The 24,362-nt window shown below is 36.7% G+C and overlaps 1 protein-coding gene across 7 annotated transcripts in view; it reads right to left on the reverse strand.

Moving 5' to 3' along the window:
- Positions 1-24,362, reverse strand: part of BIRC6 (baculoviral IAP repeat containing 6) — a 188,946-nt gene that overhangs the window by 101,976 nt on the left and 62,608 nt on the right. For 5 of the 7 annotated variants that reach the window (XM_087777212.1, XM_087777210.1, XM_087777215.1 and 2 more), the window contains 21 exons: positions 23,993-24,139; positions 23,277-23,464; positions 22,321-22,635; positions 21,805-21,904; positions 21,117-21,331; positions 20,721-20,929; positions 20,062-20,408; positions 18,889-19,108; positions 17,826-17,959; positions 15,130-15,267; positions 14,242-14,369; positions 13,520-13,651; positions 11,405-11,620; positions 10,848-11,031; positions 10,304-10,459; positions 9,822-9,955; positions 8,018-8,171; positions 7,128-7,244; positions 6,003-6,157; positions 4,643-4,769; positions 3,652-3,762 (listed from right to left, as the gene is read on the reverse strand). In XM_087777212.1, the coding sequence (XP_087633338.1) occupies positions 3,652-3,762; positions 4,643-4,769; positions 6,003-6,157; positions 7,128-7,244; positions 8,018-8,171; positions 9,822-9,955; positions 10,304-10,459; positions 10,848-11,031; positions 11,405-11,620; positions 13,520-13,651; positions 14,242-14,369; positions 15,130-15,267; positions 17,826-17,959; positions 18,889-19,108; positions 20,062-20,408; positions 20,721-20,929; positions 21,117-21,331; positions 21,805-21,904; positions 22,321-22,635; positions 23,277-23,464; positions 23,993-24,139 (3,627 nt within the window). The remainder of the gene's footprint in view (positions 1-3,651; positions 3,763-4,642; positions 4,770-6,002; positions 6,158-7,127; positions 7,245-8,017; positions 8,172-9,821; positions 9,956-10,303; positions 10,460-10,847; positions 11,032-11,404; positions 11,621-13,519; positions 13,652-14,241; positions 14,370-15,129; positions 15,268-17,825; positions 17,960-18,888; positions 19,109-20,061; positions 20,409-20,720; positions 20,930-21,116; positions 21,332-21,804; positions 21,905-22,320; positions 22,636-23,276; positions 23,465-23,992; positions 24,140-24,362) is intronic. The other 2 variants (XM_087777211.1, XM_087777214.1) reach the window with 2 other exon arrangements.

Genomic DNA, 24,362 nt, shown 5'->3' on the forward strand with positions numbered 1-24,362 from the left:
TTTGATGCTCAGATTTCAGGATGCATCGACATTATCTGCCCTGTCAGGTAGTGTTTATGCTCAAAACACTGCTCTCAAACAGTATTTCTGGTGACAGCAATAACAGATAAGCAAAAGGGCATGTGAGGAGAGCACGAATAGCTCTTGCTAAAGCAACAGATGAGTAAATGCATTATGAGAACTATGTGACAGATGACAGCTGTTTACTTTAGAGCAACTGTAGCTCTGAGAAATTTTTCTAAGCCAGGTGTCACTGTAGATTTGCTTCTACCCACCTTCTTTTACATGGCATTAAATGGTTCTAGATGTCATGCATCAAATACTGATATTAAACACCATCTTTGCAAAACTTGTCCCTGGATCTTATAACCAATTAAAGTCATTGTTCTGAAAAGAAATGGCCGGGGGTATTGGGTTTATCCCTGAAAAATATCATGCACTCCTCAGATAAGAGTTTCTGAAGCACACAAGTCACACAGCCTGAGCTCTCATTCTGAAGACATTTATCAGCACATAATGGCATAATGAAATAAGATTTTTCTGACCATGAACTGACCTGCCTTAGACAGTGGTTGCTCATAAAATCCCAACACAGGACAGTTCTCCAGAAGAATCTGCCCTATACTCAGGTGGGGAAAAAACCCAACTAAAAAGCCTTGATTACTACAGGAGAGATCTAGGGTTTTGGAAAAATAACTAAGAAACAGCTTTGAAAATAACATCAGGATGAGATCTCTAGAACCACCTCATTTCTCATGACAAGGTCTTCCAATTCGTTGATCTCTTGAAGAAATGGTGACCAAAACCGTAATCTTCAGAGTACAATAGTTCATAAGTCATAAGTGGGTTCAAAGAGACTACCCGTAAAATGCAAATAAGGCAAGACCCTTATCTAGAATGGATGGAAGAATATGAAAAAACACTGCCCTTTTTCCTCGCCACTCCCTTTTTTTTGTCCTTTCCTTTTGTTTCCTTTCTTCTTTTTAAATGAAAGACTGGGGAAAACAGAATGGCTGAATGTGAACATAGGTATCAAATCGCAATAATGAATTTCAACTAAATAAAGCAAACTTAAGAAGGACGTTCTCTGAGAAGGCATTGAGATCCAATGGTTTAGAAAAATAGCGATAGTGGGATTTTCTCAGTGCTAAAATGCCCACCTGCAAAAAGAGTTTAGTGAATCATCTTAGAGGCTACACCTCTAAGTTGTTTTTCAGTTTCTGAAACAACAACTATGATTATCTAATGATAGAAGAGGTGCCTTCTTGTTTATTTAAAAGGCTTATTGCATCTGAAGAGGTTTATTATACCTGAAATCATCTGAACAAAATATTTTTGGTGGTGGTGGTGGTTTTTTCATGAGTGAAGATATTCTGCAAATGAACACATTTGGGGGCTTGTTGTATTTTGGGTATGAAAAGGGGAAAGAACCTCATTTTATAACCACATGCTTAGCAAGGCTAACCTAAATTATTCCTAATGAAGCGTAATTGACATCTTAGTGGTTTAAAAACAAAACAAAACAAAACAAACCATAACCTGTTAATACAGTGAAGATATGTGAACAATTTGTACTTCATAGCTTAAAACATTACAGAATTAAAGAAGATAAAGAAGATACAAGAGAAACTTGACTCCAAAGAAAGCTGACATGTCACTTACATTTCACCAGTCTCAGGAACAACTTGTCTTCAAATTGTTCGCTCTCTACTGGCTGCATATATTTAAAAAAAACCCAAAACCTATCTCTTCTGGAAAGCATAATTTTGAAAATTATAACTTGATGACAACTCTTGTGAGACACTGTCTGTAATGGCTTAAGAGACTATTATTAGTCCCAGTTCTTAACTAAAGCACACAGAAACCAAAATTATTGATTGGAGAAGTGCTCTGATGGATCCCACCTTCAATTGTCAAGAATTGAACAGAGATTATTTCACTTCTTAAATGTGACAACTCACTGCCATTGAGACAGAATATTATCTTGAATTATTAGCTGCTGAGAAATCCTGGCACAGAAGTTACCTCATGGGCGCTTGAACTTATTTAGCTCCTGGTTCTATCAGTGAGTATGGGAAAGGGGGCAGTTAAGGGATATATATCTGTGTTAGTCCACACACATGTATAAAAGGAGACACATCTTCAACCCTTTTCTTTACCCTCCATCAAGCTTGCATCTCCAACCCTTTCCAACTCAACCCCAACCTTGGGCTCACAATCCTATTGACACAAAAATCCACAACCACATTCATACGCTGAAAGGCGCCTGCAACAAGTCATAGTGGTTGCTTCTGAGCAGCTTTTGATTCACATCGTCACTTACTGATCTCAGGCAGTTGCCTACGAAACTCCTGCAAACACACAGCTGTCTGTCTGTCGGTGTCAGAGCACAAACACTGAGCCTCATACCACTTGGAAGGGATTCACATATGGTCTCAGTGGTAGGCACAGCATAATTTTTGGAAATTGCTAGTTAGAACAGGCCATGTTCTATTCTCAAATACCAAGAATAAGATGGAGGTCTCAGTTTGAGAATATCAATTAAGTCTTTTCCATTAATTTATTCACAGCTCTACTGCTTCACCTAATAGCAAAAATTTCTGCAGATTTTTGTGAGACTGATCTCCAAATAACATCACAGAAAAGGGACAGAAAGTGAAAACCTGAAGAAAAAGGTGCATCCCAAAGACAATGATTTGAAATGACACATATGAAAAAAAGATTCATAAGCATCTCTGAGGAAAACTCTGGAGAATAGCTGTGTCATCACAGGATGGTAAATTGCTTCACGGAAGTGTGATCTTCAGGTGGCTCTGGGTTTCTTCCTTCTATCATTACTGTCTTTAGTCATATGCTTGGAGTGAAAACAGAATTTAAAAGAGCTCTGACTTGGTCTAACATGCAGGTTTTAAAAGATTCCAGTCTTCAAGTTCTTACTATTTGATATCTTCTTTAGCCTTGAGGACAAGGCCACAAAAGCATTCCTCATGACAGCTGCCCTATGATAGTGACCCATTTAGAAGCTAAATTTCTTCATTTAAAAATCACGTCCTTTAATTTCTACCAGTCTTGTGGAAAAATCTCATTCACAAAGGGAGATTATTTCTAGTGTATTATGGAGCAATATACAGAATGTGAGATAATCTGGTGTGCATAGGGAAATGAAATGAAATGAAAGGGATGGATTTCTTTTTTAATAGATTCAGCTTCTAGGGGCTTATTTTCAGATAGCTTAACATAAGCAATGACTAGTGCCTGCATATTTATGAAAATATTCCTACTGCATCAGAAAAACACGAATCTCTTTCATAGCGCCTTAATCCTTCCTCTCTGCTACTTCTTCCCATAGTAAAAGCTAATTCCCAAGGATCATTAGCTAGTCCTAAAATTCATTTTCAGAAGACACTGCCAACCTATTTATAATGACATTTTCCTTTACCACTAGGGTCTCGGTTTCCATGGTACAAGCAATTCAAGGAGTCCACTCTTGAAAAGCCTGAAGTTATGGAGAACCAACCAAGTACTTATATGACAAAGGGAAAGTTCTGTTAGTCTTTCAGACGGGAATCAACACTCATCTGTACGACACTAAAACAGGCAACATTAAAAACCAACCAACCAAACAAACTAACCATACCATCCACAACTTACCATTAAACTGCATATTTGTCATGAGAGTTAGGCTGTGAAGCACAAGGCACCATGTCCGGAGTAAGGTATTAGGATACCATGCCAGAACTGACAGGAAGCTAGTTACTGAGGCTGTCAAGAAAAACATATTTTTCCAAGCTTTAATCTCCAGGGTATTACTATAAATGTCTTATATTTACTGTAAGGTGCTATGTTTATTATTGTCATTAATATTATTAATAATATTATTGTTTGTGGTATTTATTTTGTTTTGACAACTGTTGTTCCAGGAAGTTAGAAGCAGCCTCACCAACACATCACAGGAACTGGCCCACAGAACTTTCTACAGTGCCTAGACCTTGACATCTCAGAGAAAAACAATGCAAAGAAACTTCTGGTTTCAAAATGCTCTCATAAAAGCCAGCGTAACAGGTTCATTACAGCAGGCATTCATGTTTTGGACTATCACCACAAGATAACACAGATTTTCTTAAACTATACAAATTACTTTATAGAGAAAAAAAAATGACATGTCTTTCTACTAGATAAGTAGACTGATGCCAAAAAGTGATAGGGCTTACCCCCGCACCATCTCCTTTGATAATAAAGAGATCATAGGATGGTACACAAGGAGAAGAAACTTGTCAAAGTAGGACATATAGGTGCACAGTTCAGCTTAGACTAAGAAGTGGCATTTGAGAAGTCCTCTTGCGATTAGTGATGAATTAAGAACCACAAATTTTACAATTTAATTTCTGAGATTATGCAAATTCAAGGAATCACCTCTCAATTACATACTAGCTACACATTTTTCATGTTAAGACGATAATGAGCCCAAGAGCTCTTTAATAAGAACACAGAAATTATCCCAACATAGATCTTATCGAGAATACTTATTTTAATACATTTTGCTTATTAGCAAAAATTGAGTACTTTAAAAAATAATCTTATGAAAGATTATTTCCTGATAACACTTCCTGAAAATTAATTTCCCATATTTAATGTATTTTACCTTGGTTCAAGGAAATGACAGGTATTCGGTTAGCGTTATAAAGGAAAATATCAGCGCCACTATCTTTACTTCCAGAGGAGCTGGAATTTAGGCTTAATGTGAGCCATAACTGTAAAAGGGATTCAAGCTGAAAAAAGGGAAAAAAAACCAAAACCACTATCAGACCAAACTCAAGTGTTTTTCCAAAACTCCAGAGCATAAAAGGTTATCTGTTTTGATTTTAAAAGCCTTATCTACATTCTCAGGTGCTACTGTTTCACTGATAACAGACACACACTCACTCCCTGCCCACCCCCACCCCCACCCCCCCGCCTTACTGGATTTGAAGATTCTGATAAACACAATATTCAAAGCAAATTCAGCATTACTAGCAAATCCTTCTGCTATGTTTTTGCAATTGATTTCTTCTAAAGACAGTTAAGTTTCTCTTAAGAAGTTTCTTCAAACTTACGTTAAAAAAAAAAAACAGCTTTACACATTGCTCAGAAATGCCTGTATCACAACCCTACCTCTGTAACACTGGTTTGCATGTAAGCTTTAGGAATGTCTTAATATAGCCAAATGATGTTTACCAGTCAAATTATTCAGTTATTCAAAAGGCCAACTTAATTACTGGGAAACCTCCTTTACTATCAGAGAGACACTGATGCTCACTTTGAATAACTCCCTTAAGGAAAATAACTATTTAGATATTGTGGGGAAGCATTAAGGTCCTTTCCCCACAAATTGTATTTTGGATGAGGTATTTAAAGAACAATTGAGGAATGGAGTCAGCCACCCAATTACAATATGAACAGGCAGGCAGGCACCTAGCCACTCATATATAGCACACATGGCATTCCTTTGTACGTATCAAGAAAAGCACTGCTAAACCAATGACTTTTTAAAAGCATACTTCTAATTTTAACTTTTAGGATCACTTCATAATTCAGCGTTGGAAGGGACCTCTGGAGGTTATCCAGTCCAATCTTCTGCTCAAAGAAGGTCCAACTAAGATGTCAGACTGGGTTGCTTGGGGGTTTATCCAGCTGGGTTTTGAAAACCTCCACATATGGAGACTGCACACTTAGTGACACTCTTCACTAATAAGCTAACAATTATCCTTCAGTGAACCTAATAATTTGTTTTTAAATATGAAAATATATACCCACTTTTTCACTGTAAAAAGAAACGTCCTATTTGATAAAAGCTTTCAGCAGCTTGTCTGTTACATTATTGGTACTGTTGTGCATGACAACTTCATAAGCAATAAAGCACATAACAAGTTACTTGCATCCTAAGTAGTAAGAAATATAGGAAAACAACTTTTAAATGTAGAGAGAAATACTATAAAAACATTTCAAAGTTCATAATTCTATACCTGAACATGGTGGACTTGTAGCATGGAAAAGAGTTTGTTGAAGCATGTGCTCAGCATAGGTATAGATGACAACTGTACAATCAGCTGGGCATTTTGGTTAGCAGCATGTAATCCTCTTAGCAATGAATCATCTGTTCCACTAGGAGACTGTGTTACTAAAAAACAAAACAAAATGTACCAGCCCCCCATGAATCATTTTGTAAAACTTGCTATAAGTAATTTCATATTTATTTCCTTGTATTTTATAGTTAAGGGAAAGACACTCATTTTGTAATTTACAAGAAGATTTTCAATGTAGTGTTCAGCTGAGTTGGACTACTGACTACCATCTCCACCTTCACAAAAAACTGTTTGGAAAGTGAGCCCACAGAAATGCATTTTCACAGTTCTTGCCAAACATGTATTACAGGAGTGTCCTGGTAGCACTATGGTAAGACAACAACTGGAACATCTCTTTCATGCATTATGGTAAAACTACTGTTAGTCAATAATAAAATTCCAGAAAATAAAGTCTGAGGATGTCACTAAACCTATTCCATCATCAGATATTCAACTAACGACTGCATGCCTATTAAGGTACCCGGAAAGCTACAAAGCAGCACACCTTAACAAGATGGGCAGTGAAACTCACTGCAAATACGTTCAAAAGTAAACCGGCATCATGAGGGTTTTTATATCATAAAGATTTCTGAACAGGTGAGCTCAAAATTGTATTCAAATATTTTCACTTTCATCACTGAATAGGTGAAACTGTCAAGTGCAAAGCAGCTTTCAAACAGCTGAAATTTCACATTGAATGCAAGAATGAAGCTTCAGAAAAATAGGAAACTTAACGTGCACTTTCACCTAGATCGGAAAATGAAAACAATTCCTCCATTGCACTATTATGCACTGTAAAAGGAATCCTGCACATTTGACCGATTCCATAAAATGTCTTAATTATACGTGTACACATAATTAAAAAATCTGAATAAAGAAATATCTCTAAAAAGCTCAGTCTAGCAAGAAAATTCAAGCAAAATATAACTTTTTCTAAGCTGCTAAGTGACTGCAGAAAAAATTAGTACAAATTTAAAAGCATCATGGTCATTATGTGAAGACAACGATTTGACAACATGTAGTTACATGTAGGAGATGTGTTTGTTAATGCTTGTAGAATGGAATCAGCCTCCAGGGTGGACATCATTTTCAGCATCAGCTCAGCCTGCTGTTCAAGTCCAACTTCTAGACGTGCATCTAAAGCTACACAAGGCAACAAACAGGGTAAAATTTAATTATATCAAAGACATATATAATTAGTTGCTCTAACTTCCTGTGCAAGGAATATAGATATACAGTCCACATTAAACTGAAAAAAATCTCAGTGTCACTAACAGGAATACTCACTTTTATATATGATGGAAGCAAAATGTAGAAACTTATACTCTGAACGGAACATAAGATTCTTACAGACATGAAATATATAATTAATAAAATACTAAATTTCTGTGAAACACACACATATTTCTTTTCACAGACACTTTAATATCACACATGACTAAATCTGCATATGTTTAAGCCTGTTTTTCCTAAGATAATAGCTCTCAACCAAGAACGAAAAAGCTGTTTTTCCCCAGTGTGGCAGGGGAAAGATCTGTCACCCCAGTTCAGTAGTATTCCTCCAAACTAAACAAGTGCACCACCTCATTCCTTAGGGTAGAGCCAACTATCCAAAGTATCAGCCAACTAGAAAAGAGCTTCCAAAATTTCCTGAGAAAACAGGAATGATTTAAACCTGCCTATACATGTGTGTTCAAAAAGGTTAGAAAATAAGATTTTCTGCTATGTTAGGCTGTTTTAAATATAAACCTCACGTAATATTCGCTCAGTTACCACAGAAAAACTGTGGCATATAGAAAATTTAAGTCTTTCCACTTAATGCATGCAGAGATTGTTAACATTATCTGATATGCAAAAGTGTCGAATACAGTACCACAGAAAAGAGACCCTGAACAGAACTTTAGTTCATTGCTTACCTTGAGAGACTGATACGCTCACAGTTTGTGATCCATTTTTCTCTGTAGTTACTGGTGGTTTTGCAACTGGAATTCCAACACCTCCAATGTAAGGATTGTAATTGTAGGTGCCATAATCGGCACCCCAGTAATCGTACCAGGTGCTGCTTATAGGCTTAAAAAACCAAACAAACCAAGAAAAAAATAAACAGCAACTCTTTAGAGTGCTCAAGTACAAAAATAAAACTTGTAATGACTAACAACGAACACTGACGCGAACACTGACATTACAAAAAATTAAAACCAGAAGACTGGATCCAATAGCTTTAGAAAATTTTGTTTCAATTTTGACTGCAGTATAACCTACGGAATCCTTAGTGATTGTCAAAATTCAGCAATGTAGTTAGCTGTCTCAAAGATCAAGAAGCCAATTTGAAAATGTTATCATCAGTTTTTATTCACACATTCGTACTATATTGTAAATTTGGAAGTGGAGTATCACACAGATATTTTGAGAAGTTATTTATCAAGACAGAATACTATATTATTAACTGTACCATTAAAGTACCTTGAAGCCTCAGTGAGGCTCAGGGATTATTTGTACTGGGCTCTGCAAAAGAAAGAGTTTAATAATCTCTACCCAAGTGTCATAATTTAAGACACTTAGAAAGCATGTGGATCACAAGAAAAAAAAAATAGTAATGTAAGACTGCATGAAGGCGATTTGTGCATGCCTGTCTTTTTAATAGCAAGATCCAGTATCAACTGTCATTTTACAGATACAGAAGCAAATCTTAAGAAGGATTAAGAATGAAGAAATGTTTTTCTGGCTGTTTTTTACAGGACATCCAATCAGGCAGTAAGATCATGAAGATACCTGTGGGTGAAGTGGACTAAGAAGTACTGCCAAATGAAATGATAGCAGAATAAAGGAGGAGGGAAACATCAGTAACACAGAAATTATGCAGTAAGTGGAATATTTTGGTAGGGTGAGATTTAAAGAAAAAAAAAAATCTTTACATGATAGGTAATCAGTGGAAGGACATATGAGGGAACATAGGAAAAAAAAGAAAAGGTAGTGTTGTCTGAGCAAGTGGTAAGAAAGGTAATTTAGGTTAATTCAAATGAGGCTGAAGGCTTAAGTCAATAATGAGGGGAGGTGGAAAACTCCAAATGACAGTGTCATCCTTGTGGACAGAGAAAAGAGACTAAACATTTTATTATGAACAGTTGTGTTTCTTTACAACCAAAATATTTTTGGTTTTTAATACACCTTGACAATATACTATTACAACTAAATGTTATTTTACTACCTCTGATATGTTTAGCTTCCATTTTAAGTATGAAAGCATTTAATAATTTTCTTGTTTCACAGTGAAATAAGTTTTGAAGTTAGTTGCTTCTCTTCATAGTCTGAAGCTGGTCTGAGCACTAGCTACTGCTGACTTTTTTTTGAAACACAGTACTAGCAGTATTAACTCTTAAGATCAATCACAGAAGCAAATGGCACTCTTCTTAATAAAAAAAGACAAGACTAGATCTTATTTTTCTTCTATATTATGCTTTTGTTGTCTTTAACATGTGTTATAAACATCATGTTTATACGGATATTTTCATGCAAAAGCAAAATATTTTGTGGTCAACTGAGATATGAATACACCTGAGATGTAAACACAATGTTTTTCCTGTCTTCCTACCTTAGATCTTTATAAAAAGCTAAAAGCAGGTCTAAGACATCAAATACCACTAATGAAGAAGTGTAAGAGAGAAAGAATTTTACTACGTCACTTGTAAAGGTTATCCTGAAAATTCAGGTGTGTCATACCTTGAAGACTTTGGCTGCAAGGGGATCTTTTTCCAAATCAATATCCAACGGGTCAATATCAACTTCCATCAGGTCTTGCAGTAACTCAAGGTCAATGTCCTTATCTTTTTCCAAAGATGACAGAGGTGGAGCACCTTTGAATGATTAAAAGAGTATTAATACTACCACGTACAAATTATAAAACACGGATACATCATACACTCAATGGATAATTTTAAGGCTTTTAATAATACAGTTCTTAGTGGAAAAAGTTAATGAAAGCAATCAAGTTGCCTTTTTTAAATAATCAGAAAAATAACCATTTTTTACTGATCAGATGTAAAACTAAGTTGAAGAATTGCTCATATTCTGCCTATATTTTCAGAAACTAATTATCCTATCACCAAAAATCTTTTACTGATATTCTGATAGATGAGTAACAGCAAAGGTTTTTTTTACTTTTTCAGTATACATGTATAAATCAAGATTATGAAGTAATTTACCTGTGATGTCATGGGTCAAAGGCTCATCTATTGTTTCCACTAACTGAACTGTGGACTGCTGGAGAGAGTCATCAGAATCCCCAGCTGAAGCTCCAGCATCTTCTCCCAAAGCACTTTCTTCCATAGCTTCAGCTGCTATAGGTGCCAACAACTCTCCTATGTATTAGATTAAGCAGACAACTTTATTTCAAGCTTTATTCCAGCTACAAATTAACATCCCAGTTAGGCCAACTATCTGGTTTTCTTCATCTAACTCTAAATTCTCTAAGGGCTATTTCTTCAAGGGGAGGAGTTCTGAATAATTTTCAAATAATCAGGATCATATAAATATTAACTTTTCAACGCACAAGTCACTAATTCATGATTGACTGCAACTGCAATTTTAAATTGCATTTTTTACACACTAATCTCAATTTCATGATTTTTTTTACTACCTTAATAGTGTCAGCAGATTCTAACATAATAATAAAAAAACCCTAAAACATTAAAGGAAGAAAGTTTCAAGTGTAACGTACGTTCTGAAAAACATGAACTTAAAACAAACCTGCTAGAATATCCTGCAGCATACAAGTCAGAGAATACTGAGCCCATGCTCCTCCCCAAGAGATGTCTCCTCTGTTAAAGTCAGTTCCAACGAGAAGCAGCAATAATCTTTCCAACTGAGCCTCATTTACAATCTCACATAAATGAATTGTTGGTCTTGTAGCATTTGCAATTCTAGCAAGAACCTATTAAAGAGAGAAATATATGCCTATTCATATTTAACACTATGAAAATATGTAATAGCTTTAATTTCTATGATTATTAGATTTTGCTTACAAGTAAATCCGGTATTTCTATGAGCTTAAATTTTAGACTTTTACAAGTGTAATAACATGAAAATATTTTTTTAAAGTGACTTCTTCTACGCAATTTTGAAGCCATCATATCATAAGTTACACAAAAGGTGACAAATCAGAAAAACTACCTCACTAGAAATTAGTAGAAATTTTAATGCTGCAGCTAATTTTTACTATCTAGCCAGCAAAAAAGCAGTAACAGAAAGCTAATTTAATGCAGTCTCCATTGCAACTACAGAGTGATGTTCCATATTCTGTTTACCTTACAAACAAAGAGAAGTAAATCTGCATGACAAGTGAAGTCCATGGACAAGAGAAAGAGTGCCAGCTTCTGCACTACAGAAATACAACGTTCATGTGCCAGTGTAAATGGAAGTGGTTCAATTTCTGGAGTTTCCTTTGTTGTTGATACTTCTGTATCTAAAGTAGAACGAGGCCATTCTGCAGTCCGACGTAAGCGTATTAAGTCCTTGAAGTGCTGCAGAAATTAAATTTGAAACAAGAGTTAGATTTTAAAACTAACATCTAAATCGTTTCCCAGTGAAAATCTGAGGCAGCAATAAAAGTAACTGTAAAACAAACAAAAAAAAAAAGGGGAGAGTCTAAGAATATATGAGAATCTGGAATGGAATTAAGGTGTTATTAGCAGAAATTTGTTTTGGCAGTATGTTATCTCAGGTGACAGAATCATAACCAAATTATCCAGTTGCGTACAAGTGCCAATTAAGCCTTTATGTCTGTGATAAAACATACTGAGAATACAAGAAGTTTCTTTCATATTTCCACACTTGCATATAAAGCTATGGTTACCATGAAGCAAACTGCACGTAAAAATAGCTAATATGGAAATTTACCCTTACAAAAACTCTGACTTCTCAGTTCTTCACATCAGATAAATCATCAATAATTTCTAACTTTCTTAATACTTCTACAAATTCAATGGAGGAAAGAAAGTGCTTTTATTAATCCTCCCATCCACCAAGGGTACACATTTAGCAGCTCAGTTCATTGTATCAGCTACACAAGCAGCCTAAAATTAGATAACACAAACACCTCTTATAATCTCACGTAAGTAGTAGCTACTGAAGTAGACCAGAGAAAGAACTAATTACTAACACAAAGGTTTCAGCTTTCTCCTAAATGCAATAAATGTTTTAAGTTACTCACAGCTTGTCATAACTGAAAGTGATTAGTAGGCAAAGTAGTAAAAGCTGCATGAAATGCAACTATCAAGTGAACAGTAATACCATAACTAGATGTTAAGATACTGCAAGGGGAAAACTCTTTATTTCAACCTGCTTTTTTGATCTAACGTGGCTGCTATGAAGTGAAACTGAAATAGCTGGACAGCATATTTCATCCAGTGACTCATTTAAAGATGTGTCAAGGGGGCCACCAGTGGAGTAGCCCCCCTGATATAACCTGCTGGAATAAAGCAGAAGATAGTGCAGGAAAGAACAGCTCATGACAAGCAGAGTTAGTGAAAACTTAGGGCTTTATTTTTATGATGGTGTTTAAATTTGGTTTTTTTGGGTTTTTTTGGTTTTTTGGGTTTTTTTGTTTGTTTCCCCCCCCCCCCCCCCTCTAATTACTAGAAGTTGCTGTAGAATTTCCCTTTAGATTGCCTTTAAGGTCCAACATTCTATAATCTCTTTCCACAGGCCTACTTTCAGTCATCCTAACAGACATTAGTACTTCTGGAACCAGAGAGTAAATATTTGAAGAGATACCTAAGTTTGGTAGCTAGAAAGATTTACACATTGTTTTGTGTTCCCTGTAAAGTCCATGTTGCCATCTCCAGAAATCCCTAAATTTCAGCACCTCATCTCACAATCAAAATAATTCTTTAACTATCACATCCACTCTCAGTATCTGGGGCTTACTGCAAGATGCCACAACTTACGTGATAATTACTTTCAGGAAACTAGGAAGCTTCTGAGAAAGCTCAGAAAACATTCTCAAAAGTCGTATTTATTAGTGTGGGGACACACTGGCATGATTATTTTCTGATCACTCAACCAGGAGAGCATCCAGAAGAATATCATGCATGAAAGTTAGCCATATAAAATAGTATTTCACATTTCTATTGGTATATGTTAGCCAAAATTTAAAGATATGACTGGCAGTCCCAAAGCTACAAGATTATTAGTGATTTTGACCATGACTACCTAAAAAAACCCTGTAGAAGGATAAACTGGTTTTCACGGTGCAAGAAATTTCCAGACGGCTGCTGTTTTCAGCATCAGAATATACTTGATAGCAGCCATGATGAAAAAGCTTTTAAAAATAAGGTCAACGTAGGACAAAAATGACTTTGCAGGAACAGGTCTTTTCACACAAAGGACAAGAAGTCAGTTACAGTTTCAGAGCATCATACCTTTGAAGTAGCCTGCTTTAGTTTTGCCTGTTCTACTAAAAGTTTGTATGATGATCCTTTGTTGCTTTGTATTTTCTCTTTTTCCATCTGTTCCACCAAAGCCTTCTGTTTTGCTTTTAATAAGTTAAGTTGCTAAAAGAAAATGTTAATAGGAAAAAATGAAAATTTAAGCAATAAGATGTTAAAAGGATCAGTATGTTCATATGATAGTAATCTTCAGTTCAAATCGTAAATACAGTTTATACACCATTTTAACTAAGACACCATAAGGGGCTACTAGCAGACCCAGAACAGACGAAGTTTAAGAAGAAACAGTATTTTTAAAGGAGCTCAAGACATACATGCCCAGGGTCATAAAAGCTGCATGGTTGCATTTAGAAATGAAAATTTTGAGTCTTAAGAATTACCAACTTTTAAATCACAGCTTTGATGCTCACACTCAGCTGTACCCAGATTTATCTAGAAAGTAAATTATATTTATTGTCCAATATGGGCCGCAGAGTGCAACAGTACACTCCAACATCTGTTCTTCCAGCAGATCCCATGCCCCATGGTTTGAGACAGATGCCAAAGAAGTTAGGCAGCCTTTAGCTATAGAACCAGACCTATGCAAAAGCAAGGCTGAATAAGTCCCAAGGCTAAAGCTGTTCTTTCAAGAAATGAGATATACAATAAATGGGATATACTTCTGTGAAAATAGCCACTACCGTGCTGGAAGTCACCTGTTTATGATGCACAAGCTGTTTTCTGATCTTTCGGGAATACAGTCTATCTAGGCTACTGTTGCCTTTAGTAGATCTGCTCAGACTCTGCGTGTGAAGGCTATTATTTATAAAACTCCACTGGTTTCCTAATGGGAAAAAAAAAAAAAAAAAAGAGAGATATTAATCCTCTTATTAAACCTCACTTAACTCCAGAGAAAAAGCATTTACATTGCGGCAATGGTTAGCATCTCCATACACTAAACACTAAAGAAAAAAGCAAAACCTAACTCTCTCAGTCTTATGCAACTGTCACCACTGATGGTAATATTTCTGTGTTATTTTAAAATGCAGTGGTACTATCTTGTTTTCATTATTTTTAAAACATGTAAAGAGGTAAGCAAGACTGTCCTAACTAAAAATACCTGAACAGCTTCCATAACACAAAAGCTTTACAGTTTTCATTTTTAGAAAAGACGTTCATAGAAATCCACAGCTAATCCACTTAAATAATAATAAAAACCAGACAAAAATGCATTTAAAAATACTGGATACAAATGCCACGGCAAATACCAAAGCAGTTATGAAGTCATACTGTTGCCCCTTTCACAATACAAACTGTCTCAACGTGGTGTACTCTCAATTGCCAGGTCCCAGAAACACAGAATAATACACAGACATTTTACAAACTAAAATCAATCCTGTATTTTTCACTTTAAAAAAATGAAAGAGGTCATATTTCTAAGGAGAAGGGGACGAAGAGAAGTAGACAACAGTGCAAATAAAATGATCACAATATATGTTTTTAAAATCTCATTTTTCAAGTGAATTGAAAGTACATTTCAAGTATTTGAACAGCTCCCAAACCAATACTCATAGAAGCAAGTTTTGATAATAAGTGTTACATACCTGTCAAAAATCGTTCCCTCTCTTTTCCATTCAGAGGCTTCTTGGCTGTGGCTGCTTCATCTTCAACAGTAGCTACGTAATCCAGTAGTCTGGACACCAGCATTACAACCCAGCTGATCATGGGAATGTCTAAAACTCCTTCAAAAGAAATAGATTTGAGTGCCTTAATAAAGTTTTGAAGCCATAACAAACCAGTTTTAACGAAATCATAAAAAGCATTAGATGGCACACATTTCACTAGGCCACAAAGATTCCACTCCCTTTTTTTTTTTTAAATGACGATAAGAATCTGAGCACTCATAAATGAGGGAAGAAATCAAACATTCAGCACAGAACTCAGGTGCAAGAGAATATGTCACAGTTCTCTCAGTCTGATGAAGTCAGAAGTCAAAAGCTTCACCTCTACCATTACAGCTAAAAATTAAGCAGCATTTTTAAAAACAAGTCAAAAATTGTATGTCTAAATTTCCTAAATACCAGATGCAGAATGACAGCTGCTTGCATTAAAGCACATAAATTAGATGCCTCAAATTCCATAGTGCGAAATTCCTCCATCAACCAGGGCTCCAACAAGACAGCTATACCCGTGCACCCAAATACCTTCATTTCTACTCCTGTGTTAGTGTATTTTCATGTAGCCATTTGAATAAGATGCAGGAAAGCCAAGACTGAGTTCAGACTAGATGAACCATGCTGGCGGCACTAATGACTGGCTACTGCCTATTTCAGTCTCACACACTAAATGCAGTATTTTTGTACAGGCAGAAGGGAAAAATCCCATATTTTACACATCATGCAAGAAAAATCTTTGTGTGCATAAGCAAATCTAAATGAAGAGTTCTAAAGTAAACCTGTGAGTGCTCAATAAAGACCAGAAACCTACAATTAATGACCAATTAATCACAGTCATTATGCAAATGGCATACTTTTACATAATATCAATACAGCAAAGTCATGAGTACTAGAGGTTACACGCACATTTTCATGTCTGCGCACTGTGCTGAGCCACATTTAACTACACTGCACTTTTCATGCACTGACCTCAAAACTCAAACTATTATTAATTCCAGATCAAACCAGAAAACTAAGGCATGGAAATCACAAAAGTCCAAAATCACATGTAGCTGCTGGCAGCCCAAGCACTAGGATGCAGGCCCTAACCGTTAACTCCGGTTTCCTGTCCCCACTGGCAGAAAGCAGCCCAGCCCAAGCAGGCAGAGCCACGGGAGGCCTCCCCGGAACAGGACCTGAACTGCAACTGCAGACTAAACTGCAAGAATAGAAATGAGTAGCACTGCTGACTGCTACACACCTTTTGGGTTGGTGGAATAAAAAGGAAGGAGCCTGCTGCAGAGTGAAGTATCTACCTTTTCATACTTCTGTTTAAACAAGTGCATTTCTTCTCCTTTTATCTCTTCGAAAAAAAAGTAAATCAAAATTTTCAGCTTCTCTCCCTCCCTCCAAGTGTCTTTTGCTTATTCCTTTTTTCCCCCCCTCTGCCTGAAAGCTTACAACTTCTCTCTACCCACAACACTCACCTCTACCTGTGATTGTCCTTTGTTTTCTGACTTTTTCCCCAGTAAGTTTTCACCCCTTTGACCCTTAGTTATGTGTGATAGTTCTCAAACAGGAATTTCTTCTGCCGTACCTGATGCTTCCACCACACATAGTAATGCCCTAGTACTCACCTGTACTGTCCAGGAGGAAGGAAGCTGGAAGACCAGCAAATAAAGCTCTGAAGTATCAGTTACTTCTGCTTCCTAAAGTCCTCCGTGAGGACAACTAGTAAGGCAAGAGCTATGAAAGGAATTGGCAGCTGTGGGGAGAGTGCAAACAGAGGTAGAGGAGACGTAAGCTTGGGTTTGCCTCAAACTAGTTAGAGGCTACAGCAGGATATGGCCACGATAGAGAAAGTACACGGTAGACCAATGGGAAGCAATAGGACAGCTTCTGACACCAGCTGTAGGCTTGTTTACATGAGGAGACAAGGTAAAAAGTAAGGACAGAGTCTCAGCTGGCATTTATCAACTTCACAAGGGTAACAATTTTAAACAACATATCTTCTACAATGCTCCACTACATGTAGGTAACAAATGAAGTAGCCTAGAGTTTGATGTTTCCAAAAGCAAGCATTTTCTTCAAACTTAGGGTAGTTAAAACACTCAAAGAAAATCAAGTTTGGAGAAGATAATTTCCGTAATTTGTTTAGGGTCAAAAAATGTAAATTCCTTGTGATTACAAAAAAAACCCACACAGTTTGCAGAAACACCTAACAAACTTGTCTTCAAAACGGTGTTTTACCTCAAAAGCTTGAAACCTAGAAAGGAACTCATGAGCAAAAGGGGGCACTTCTTTCCAAAACGCCACATTCCACTGCCATTCACTAGAGCCACTAGAGCTGTCTACACACTGGATGTTCCCCCCACTTTGTTAAATCTTTAAATCTTCCTAGCTGAATTAAAAGCAACCAAATAGATTTTGCTCCGGTTAAAACGGGGGGGTGGGGGTGAGGGGAGGAATCTCTTTTAGCACCTAAAGAACAAGAAGTTTCAGCACATTTTAAAAGACAACTGTGTTTTGGAAATACAGTAAATGAGCAATTTCTTCTTTTAATACATGAAAAATTGTGAGCTAGTCTCCCGATTTTCTAGCTTATAATGAATATGAAAATATAGTTTTCCAAATTAGAGGGCTACCTTCAGTTCTTCTGTGCACAGGTAAATGAGGTTGCAGTGGTGACAGCAGGTTATCCAGGAGATTAAGTAAACTTTCTAAAACACCACTGTTGCTAAGCGATCTTTGGCCAATGCAAGAAAGCAACATGAAGACCCTAAAAATAAAATTTACATATTTAAGATTTTATTTCTTTTTCAGATCCAGTAATATTCTGAAACACCCCTTATAGAACAATATTCCCCTAGGCTTTCATCTGAGACACAAGCAGATTGCTACGGAGAGCAGTACTGTGGCCCAGCAAATGAACTGGATTTCATGTTCTATTGTCGTAAGGATAATGCAGTATTTTAGGGTGAACATTTTCTCTTCCACCCTCAAGAGGTCAGCAGAGCATTCCACTTTGTACATCTGAAACAAGATCACATCCATTTTTTTTCCTATTAGCTATATACTGAATAGCAGGGATAGAGAATTAAATCCACATATCCTTATATCCTCGAATTAATTCATTTTAAAAAGATTATGAAAACATAAATGTTGCTGTCCAAAGAAGGCAGAAAGCCAGAGAACAGCAAATACATTTGATTGCTAATATTTAGAATATCAAAGACCTCAATCAATAATCTGAAATAATCAACACATCTAACATTCAACGCTCAACTCTACGCTTGTTTGCTCTTATCTCAGAGAAATCTTTTGTATTAAATGCTAATAGTGTGCTTTCCAGTCTCAATCCTACTTCCAAATGCATTAGAAGAGCAGCTCTATGATGAGGGTACATTTAAGCCTGATAAAGGAGAAGGCAATTTTTGACACCGGGGAGCAATCCTGCTAGGTATGCAAAGATCTCCAAGTAAGGAAAAATAGCAACTTATTGTGGCATAAGCACCAAATAAGTGCAGTAAATAACTGCAATCAAACAATTATCATTTGCAGTGCTTTTTTGGGACTATTTCTTAAATCAATGGAATAGATGGATAAGTATCCTTCAGTCACATTCTGTCAATTCCAATGCTAAGTTATGAACAATGGAATTATTTAAGTGATCCACAGGTAATGTATCAATATAGACTTATACCTTACCTGTCTTGTGGGAATATGAGAAGTTGCTCTGAATTGTATAATTCCTGCAGTACGTTTGAGAGAAACTGACCCCACCATCTTTCTCCTCCACAGAGCTGAACAAGCAGAAGGCCAGTATGCAATCGTATCTTTGGGGTTCCACTGATACACAGGTGTTTAAATAATTCTTCACAAGCTTGAGCATGAAAAGTACTTTGCAGAACCACAGGAACAGAGTGCCCTTTTAAGAAAAGAGAATAAGCACCTATGTTTAAGGAGACAACAGCTTGAAAACGTAGGAGGAAAAACTTTGCAGGAAGTTGTTAAAACTATTATGATTAGACTAATTGGCGCAGGGGGGAGTAGGAGGGAACACATGGGGAGATGGTAATTTGCAGGTAACCCATAAAGACCGGGCCATTTGGTCAAAACCAAATCAATTTCATGTTAGTGCAAAATCTACACAAAACAAACCCAAACCACCACTATGCTTAAGAACAAACTGGCACAGAAAACTACAAGACAGACACACCTATCTATCAATAGAACAATGTTCTGTCTTTTCTTTTAAAAACCAAACCAAACCAAACCACCACCACTCCTACTCAGACTTTTCAATTTCGATTCTCCAAGAACTCTTTCAATGGCAAGTTTAGAAAATAAAAATTCTTACTGGATATTAAAAATCATGAACTGAGTAGAGATACTGGTTTTATGACGTTTTTTCCCCCCCACAGAAGCAATTTCTGCTTCCCCTCCCCACTTGTAACTGCCTAATCCATCCCCAGGGCTGCACAGGCTTCAATGCTCACAGATCCTTCCACAAGCTGATTCTACCTATGAAAACAACACGAGTATTCTGCCTGGGCAGTCTTTTGTTACTTCAGCAAACTGAATCAGCCCACAGAAGGATCAGATGACTATCTGAACAAAGGAATATGCAGCCAGGACTACAGAAAAGGGAAAAGGACCTCGACACCCTTTCCTATCCTTTTCGGGAGCAAGAAGTGGTTAGGTCAGCTTGGTGCCACTGATGAAACACTGTATGTTACCAGCTTACTAAAATCATAGTAAAACATATCTGAACATGGTTTAAAAGCTTTATAGTGGGAAAGTACAGATCAAGAAATAGAAACACTTGCAAATTTTTTCTACTAACATGACAAAAACATCAAAACCTCAAAAAATACTAACCATTGGAAGAATGAAGCAAACTAAGCAAAGTATCCAGTAAGTATCTAATGATGGTGCGTAACTGTTCTGTGGATGACATCTGAATCAACTCTTTCGAATCAGATTGCTCCTTCAGTGTTTTCCTGCTTGCACCTAAAGCTACTTTGAGCCTCTGAACAGCATGATGAGCCAAGTTGAGTTGAAGCTGTAGCTGAATGCAGTCCTGGTAAGCAGAAAATACTCTGCTATCTTCTTCTACTGCCTTGTCTGGCTTTCGTAAAAAGTACTGGGCATTGTTAGCACTATTGAGTGGTGGCAGGTCAATACTCTGCAGAAGGATTTCTAACCGATGACAGGCCAAATTGTACCTAAAGGGAAACATTCCAACACACAATTCAATAGACATTAGCAAATGGCAATACATTTGACAATCACCCTGCCAGAAGACGACTTCTGGTCCATTTTGAATGCACTGTTAAAACAGATATTGAAAAAAAATACAGTGTAGTCTTTGTTACTGTTATAAAGATATTCACTGTAACAATTCTACAACAAAGGCAGAGCTTTCTTTGGTCTGAAGAATATCATGGGAAGAAAAAAAAAAAATCTATAACATTATGATAACCCAGTGTTTTAAGTTAAAATAACTAGTAAGTATACATATTTTTTTTTCTTCTAACCTGCATTGTATGTCTTCTTGCAATGCAACCATCATGGCCAAATGTTGGTCAATTTCTGGCTGATTTGCAGCTTCACCTTCTCCTCTGAGGGGATCGTGCATTAGTTTCAGCTCATTTTCAAAGGGTAATATATAGGTATGGCCATAATAAAATCCTAATGGGATTTTTGCTCTGGCATTTGTGCTACCATATCGACCAATAACAGTGATCTGAAAGAGAACGCAACTACACTGTAACACAATTGTATCAGAACAGGCAAAATAAACACCAAGTCAAAAATTCATAAAAAACTTATAGCCAACTAAAGTTTGGTCTGAAGAAAACTTAAGAGAAAGTTCATATACTAACAAAGATCAAGAGTTTAAAAGATAGATGATGCAGTCTATCTCCTTTTACCTTCATAAACCTGCAAACTGGGGGTGGCAACAAGTCATGTAAAATAAGAGAATGTGTGCTAATGTCAGTAGCCACTACCAGTCGCCTTCCATCCACTTCTTCTCCTAAAGTCCAGATATCAATTGACAAAGAAGCCAAATCTCCACAAGTGGGAATCAATACATCCGTCAGCAAGATAGGCCTTCCAAAATCTAAGGTCACAAATCTTCTTGCTCCTAGGGGAAAAACACAGGACTGCCTGAAATACCAGTGCGTGCTAACCAGTGAAGAGATGTTACTTCTCGAACAATAAAGCCATTGTTTACACATTGTTCGAAAGGTGTATATTCGAGGTTAAAAATAGCTGCACAATCTCAGAATGTCTCACTACAGCTTGCACCCTGTGAAAAGAAAATTTTGGCTTCAATTTAATTTAAGTTGTTATGCTTTTTATGTGTTATTTCAGAACAGGTGCTCTGTCCAGAGACACCAACATATTCCCCCAGCTCCCAGGATTTTTCAACTTAATAAACATCACTGAATGCTGGGTCTTAAACTTCCAGATACAACAGAAATGCAAACTGAAAAATATCTTTTCTTTGGAAAGCCAAGTGAGACTGCAGCTAAGGAACTTACTTAACACCCTAGAAAATATTCCACTTCTTATTAGAAAATGTGTCAAAATTATTATTAGGAATTCTGGTTTTACCTGAGTGCATCCGCTCTATAATAATTGACTGATGAGGTGGAGGTTGAAGAAAATGTGAAGCGTGAGATATTGCAATAGCAAGACCGGATCCAAGTGGATTCTGAGGAGTGGGAAAACGTCAGTAAGATTAAGTCATTAAAATCTATGCATTTATAATAAGCTGTTCTTTACAAAAGACTGTAAGAAAACCTCTTGTGATTTATAGATGTACAATTTTGACAACACCTCACGACATTTAGATTTGAGCACGAACCATCAAAATACATTAACTACTAAGAGTTCAAAGGATTAATAATTCCGTATACAGTTAAGCTAGCTCAAATTAAAAGAAACGATTTGAGGTACTATAACAACTCTATCTTGCTTTCATGCACCTTCATATGGTCTAAATTTAGTGATATAGTTTTCACATCTCATCCAAATAAACAGATATTTACTAGCACTCAAGTACCAATTAGATCCTAGTAAGGCTTACAGCATCTTGTTTCTACAAGAAAAACAAACAAAAATAATTACCGTTCTAGACTTGCTTGTATTTTTGTTATGTGCTGCAAGGTTAACTGTTGGGGGATCAATGACTGAACCAGGGAAAAGCTGAGCAAGCTCTGCATTAATAACAGCAGAAACTGCCTCATTAGGTGGAGTCAAAGGTGGAGTCATGAATAGAGGAGTTGTTTTTGGTGTGGGTGGAATGACATCTGAAGGATGGATGAAGAACCCTGGGGCTGCTACTGGATTAGAAGGCACAGAGTTGTGAACAGGACCAACTGCTGATGCTGCTGCTGCCGCCGCTGCTGTCGTCTGATGCAGTTTTGCTTCCAGCTTAGCCTTCTGTGAGGAAAATGAAAGCAGGGTATGTAGCAGATAATACTGCTTGTGGATACAGCAGTAGTATTGAACTACAAGTTCAACTTTCGTTATAAAACTAGATTTCACAGATCCAAGCTACCTCCAACATAGCCCTGTTAAATGTCCAACTATAAGCTGAAAAATGAAACTCTATTCAATTTGACCTCACTTGCTGAGGAACCTGAGTAATTAAGTAATTAATTGGAGTAATCAAAAAATAATAAAAAATACTACAACTGAAGAGCAGAGTCCACACAGCCAAGCTTCATACTGACAATGGCTTTACGACTGGTACTTCCCTGTGTCAGCAATTGCAATTTTCATTTCAGTGGGCTTTTTCAATTTCAGATTGATATACTTATGCATTAAGACTTAGTTTTGATTACAAACTCCCAACCCACCCTCAAAATACATAAAAAACAAATCTGAAAGACCAAAGCAGCCTGGGAGACACTCTCAGCATTTTGCTTATTAAGAGTGATCCTCAGTGCAGAGCTGTTCCTTCCTCAAATACACTATGGAGGGAAAAAAGGGGGGAAAAAAAGGGCAACTAGCTCTGCAACTACTTTCTCAGCTTTTGAAGTTTAGAGACAGCATTAAAAAATAGCCAAATAGCCTCCAACCTGTTGCTGAAGCTTCAAAAGCTGCTGCTGTTTCTCTTGCAGCACCTGGAGCTGTTGCTCGGCTGAGGCCATTGCATGAGAGAGAGACTGCAAAGCTACCTGGGCTGCTGAACTCAGTGCTGTCGAGGCTTCCCCAACCGTTCCAGAAGAGAGGCCACCAACTGCTGGGGTAACCCCAAACGTACTCACTGGCATGAAACAAACAAACAAACAAAACAAAAACAGGTATGTAGAAAAGAAATGATAAAACATACCTTTAATTTAATTCCTTACTAGTTGTTAACAGCAATGTAAAAACAAGTGAAATAGCTCCTTTTAATACAGTTCTTGCTACAAAGTATCATCTTGAATTATAAAGTATATGGTTTATAGACTATGCACACTCATCACACATGCAACTTTTTCATTGCAGAAGAGCTGCCTAATGCCCTGGAATTCTTTTCCCACATAAGGCTCCAAGGTAAAGATGCAAGCTTGTATGTTATACTTTCCAATACAAACAAATTAATTCAAATCAATAAATTTGGAATCCAGTTTGTTTGCTAGGCTCTAAGTTTAACTGCACATATAGTAACTATTAAAACAAACAAACCCAACATTTCAACACTTATAAAACTACAGGCAATCTGTTTGTCAAACAGTGCTCATTATGTCCAATTAAAAATATCATATTGTGGAACTATGCTAAAGTAGAAAAAATGAAAAATTGTATATACCAGTAAACGTACTTGCATCGTCCCTTTCTATTCTAGTTCCATCACTTGTTGAAACACAGGTAAAGTGCAGAGGTTCAACTTCCAGAAGTCCAGTAAGGGAAGTAAAACTACCTTCAGCAGCTGCACAGCTACTTATTTTCCCATTTCCTGAAAGAGAAATAAACACCTGCACAATCAGCTGATGTTTTCTTGATAGCGACATTTCAACTCATGAATAGTCGAAAGGGACAACTAAATATAATCCACATATTTTATTACTTTACATTGTGGAACAAACACCTTAACACTATTACATCCACAATATAAATGAAGTCTGTTTTAAAATGGATAATGCTGCCAAATCTGAACAAATCTTAATAAGTCAAACTAT

Source organism: Nipponia nippon, unplaced genomic scaffold, assembly GCF_047370975.1.
Source record: "Nipponia nippon isolate SJK-2023a ecotype South Korea unplaced genomic scaffold, ASM4737097v1 scaffold_4, whole genome shotgun sequence".
Taxonomy (NCBI): domain Eukaryota; kingdom Metazoa; phylum Chordata; class Aves; order Pelecaniformes; family Threskiornithidae; genus Nipponia; species Nipponia nippon.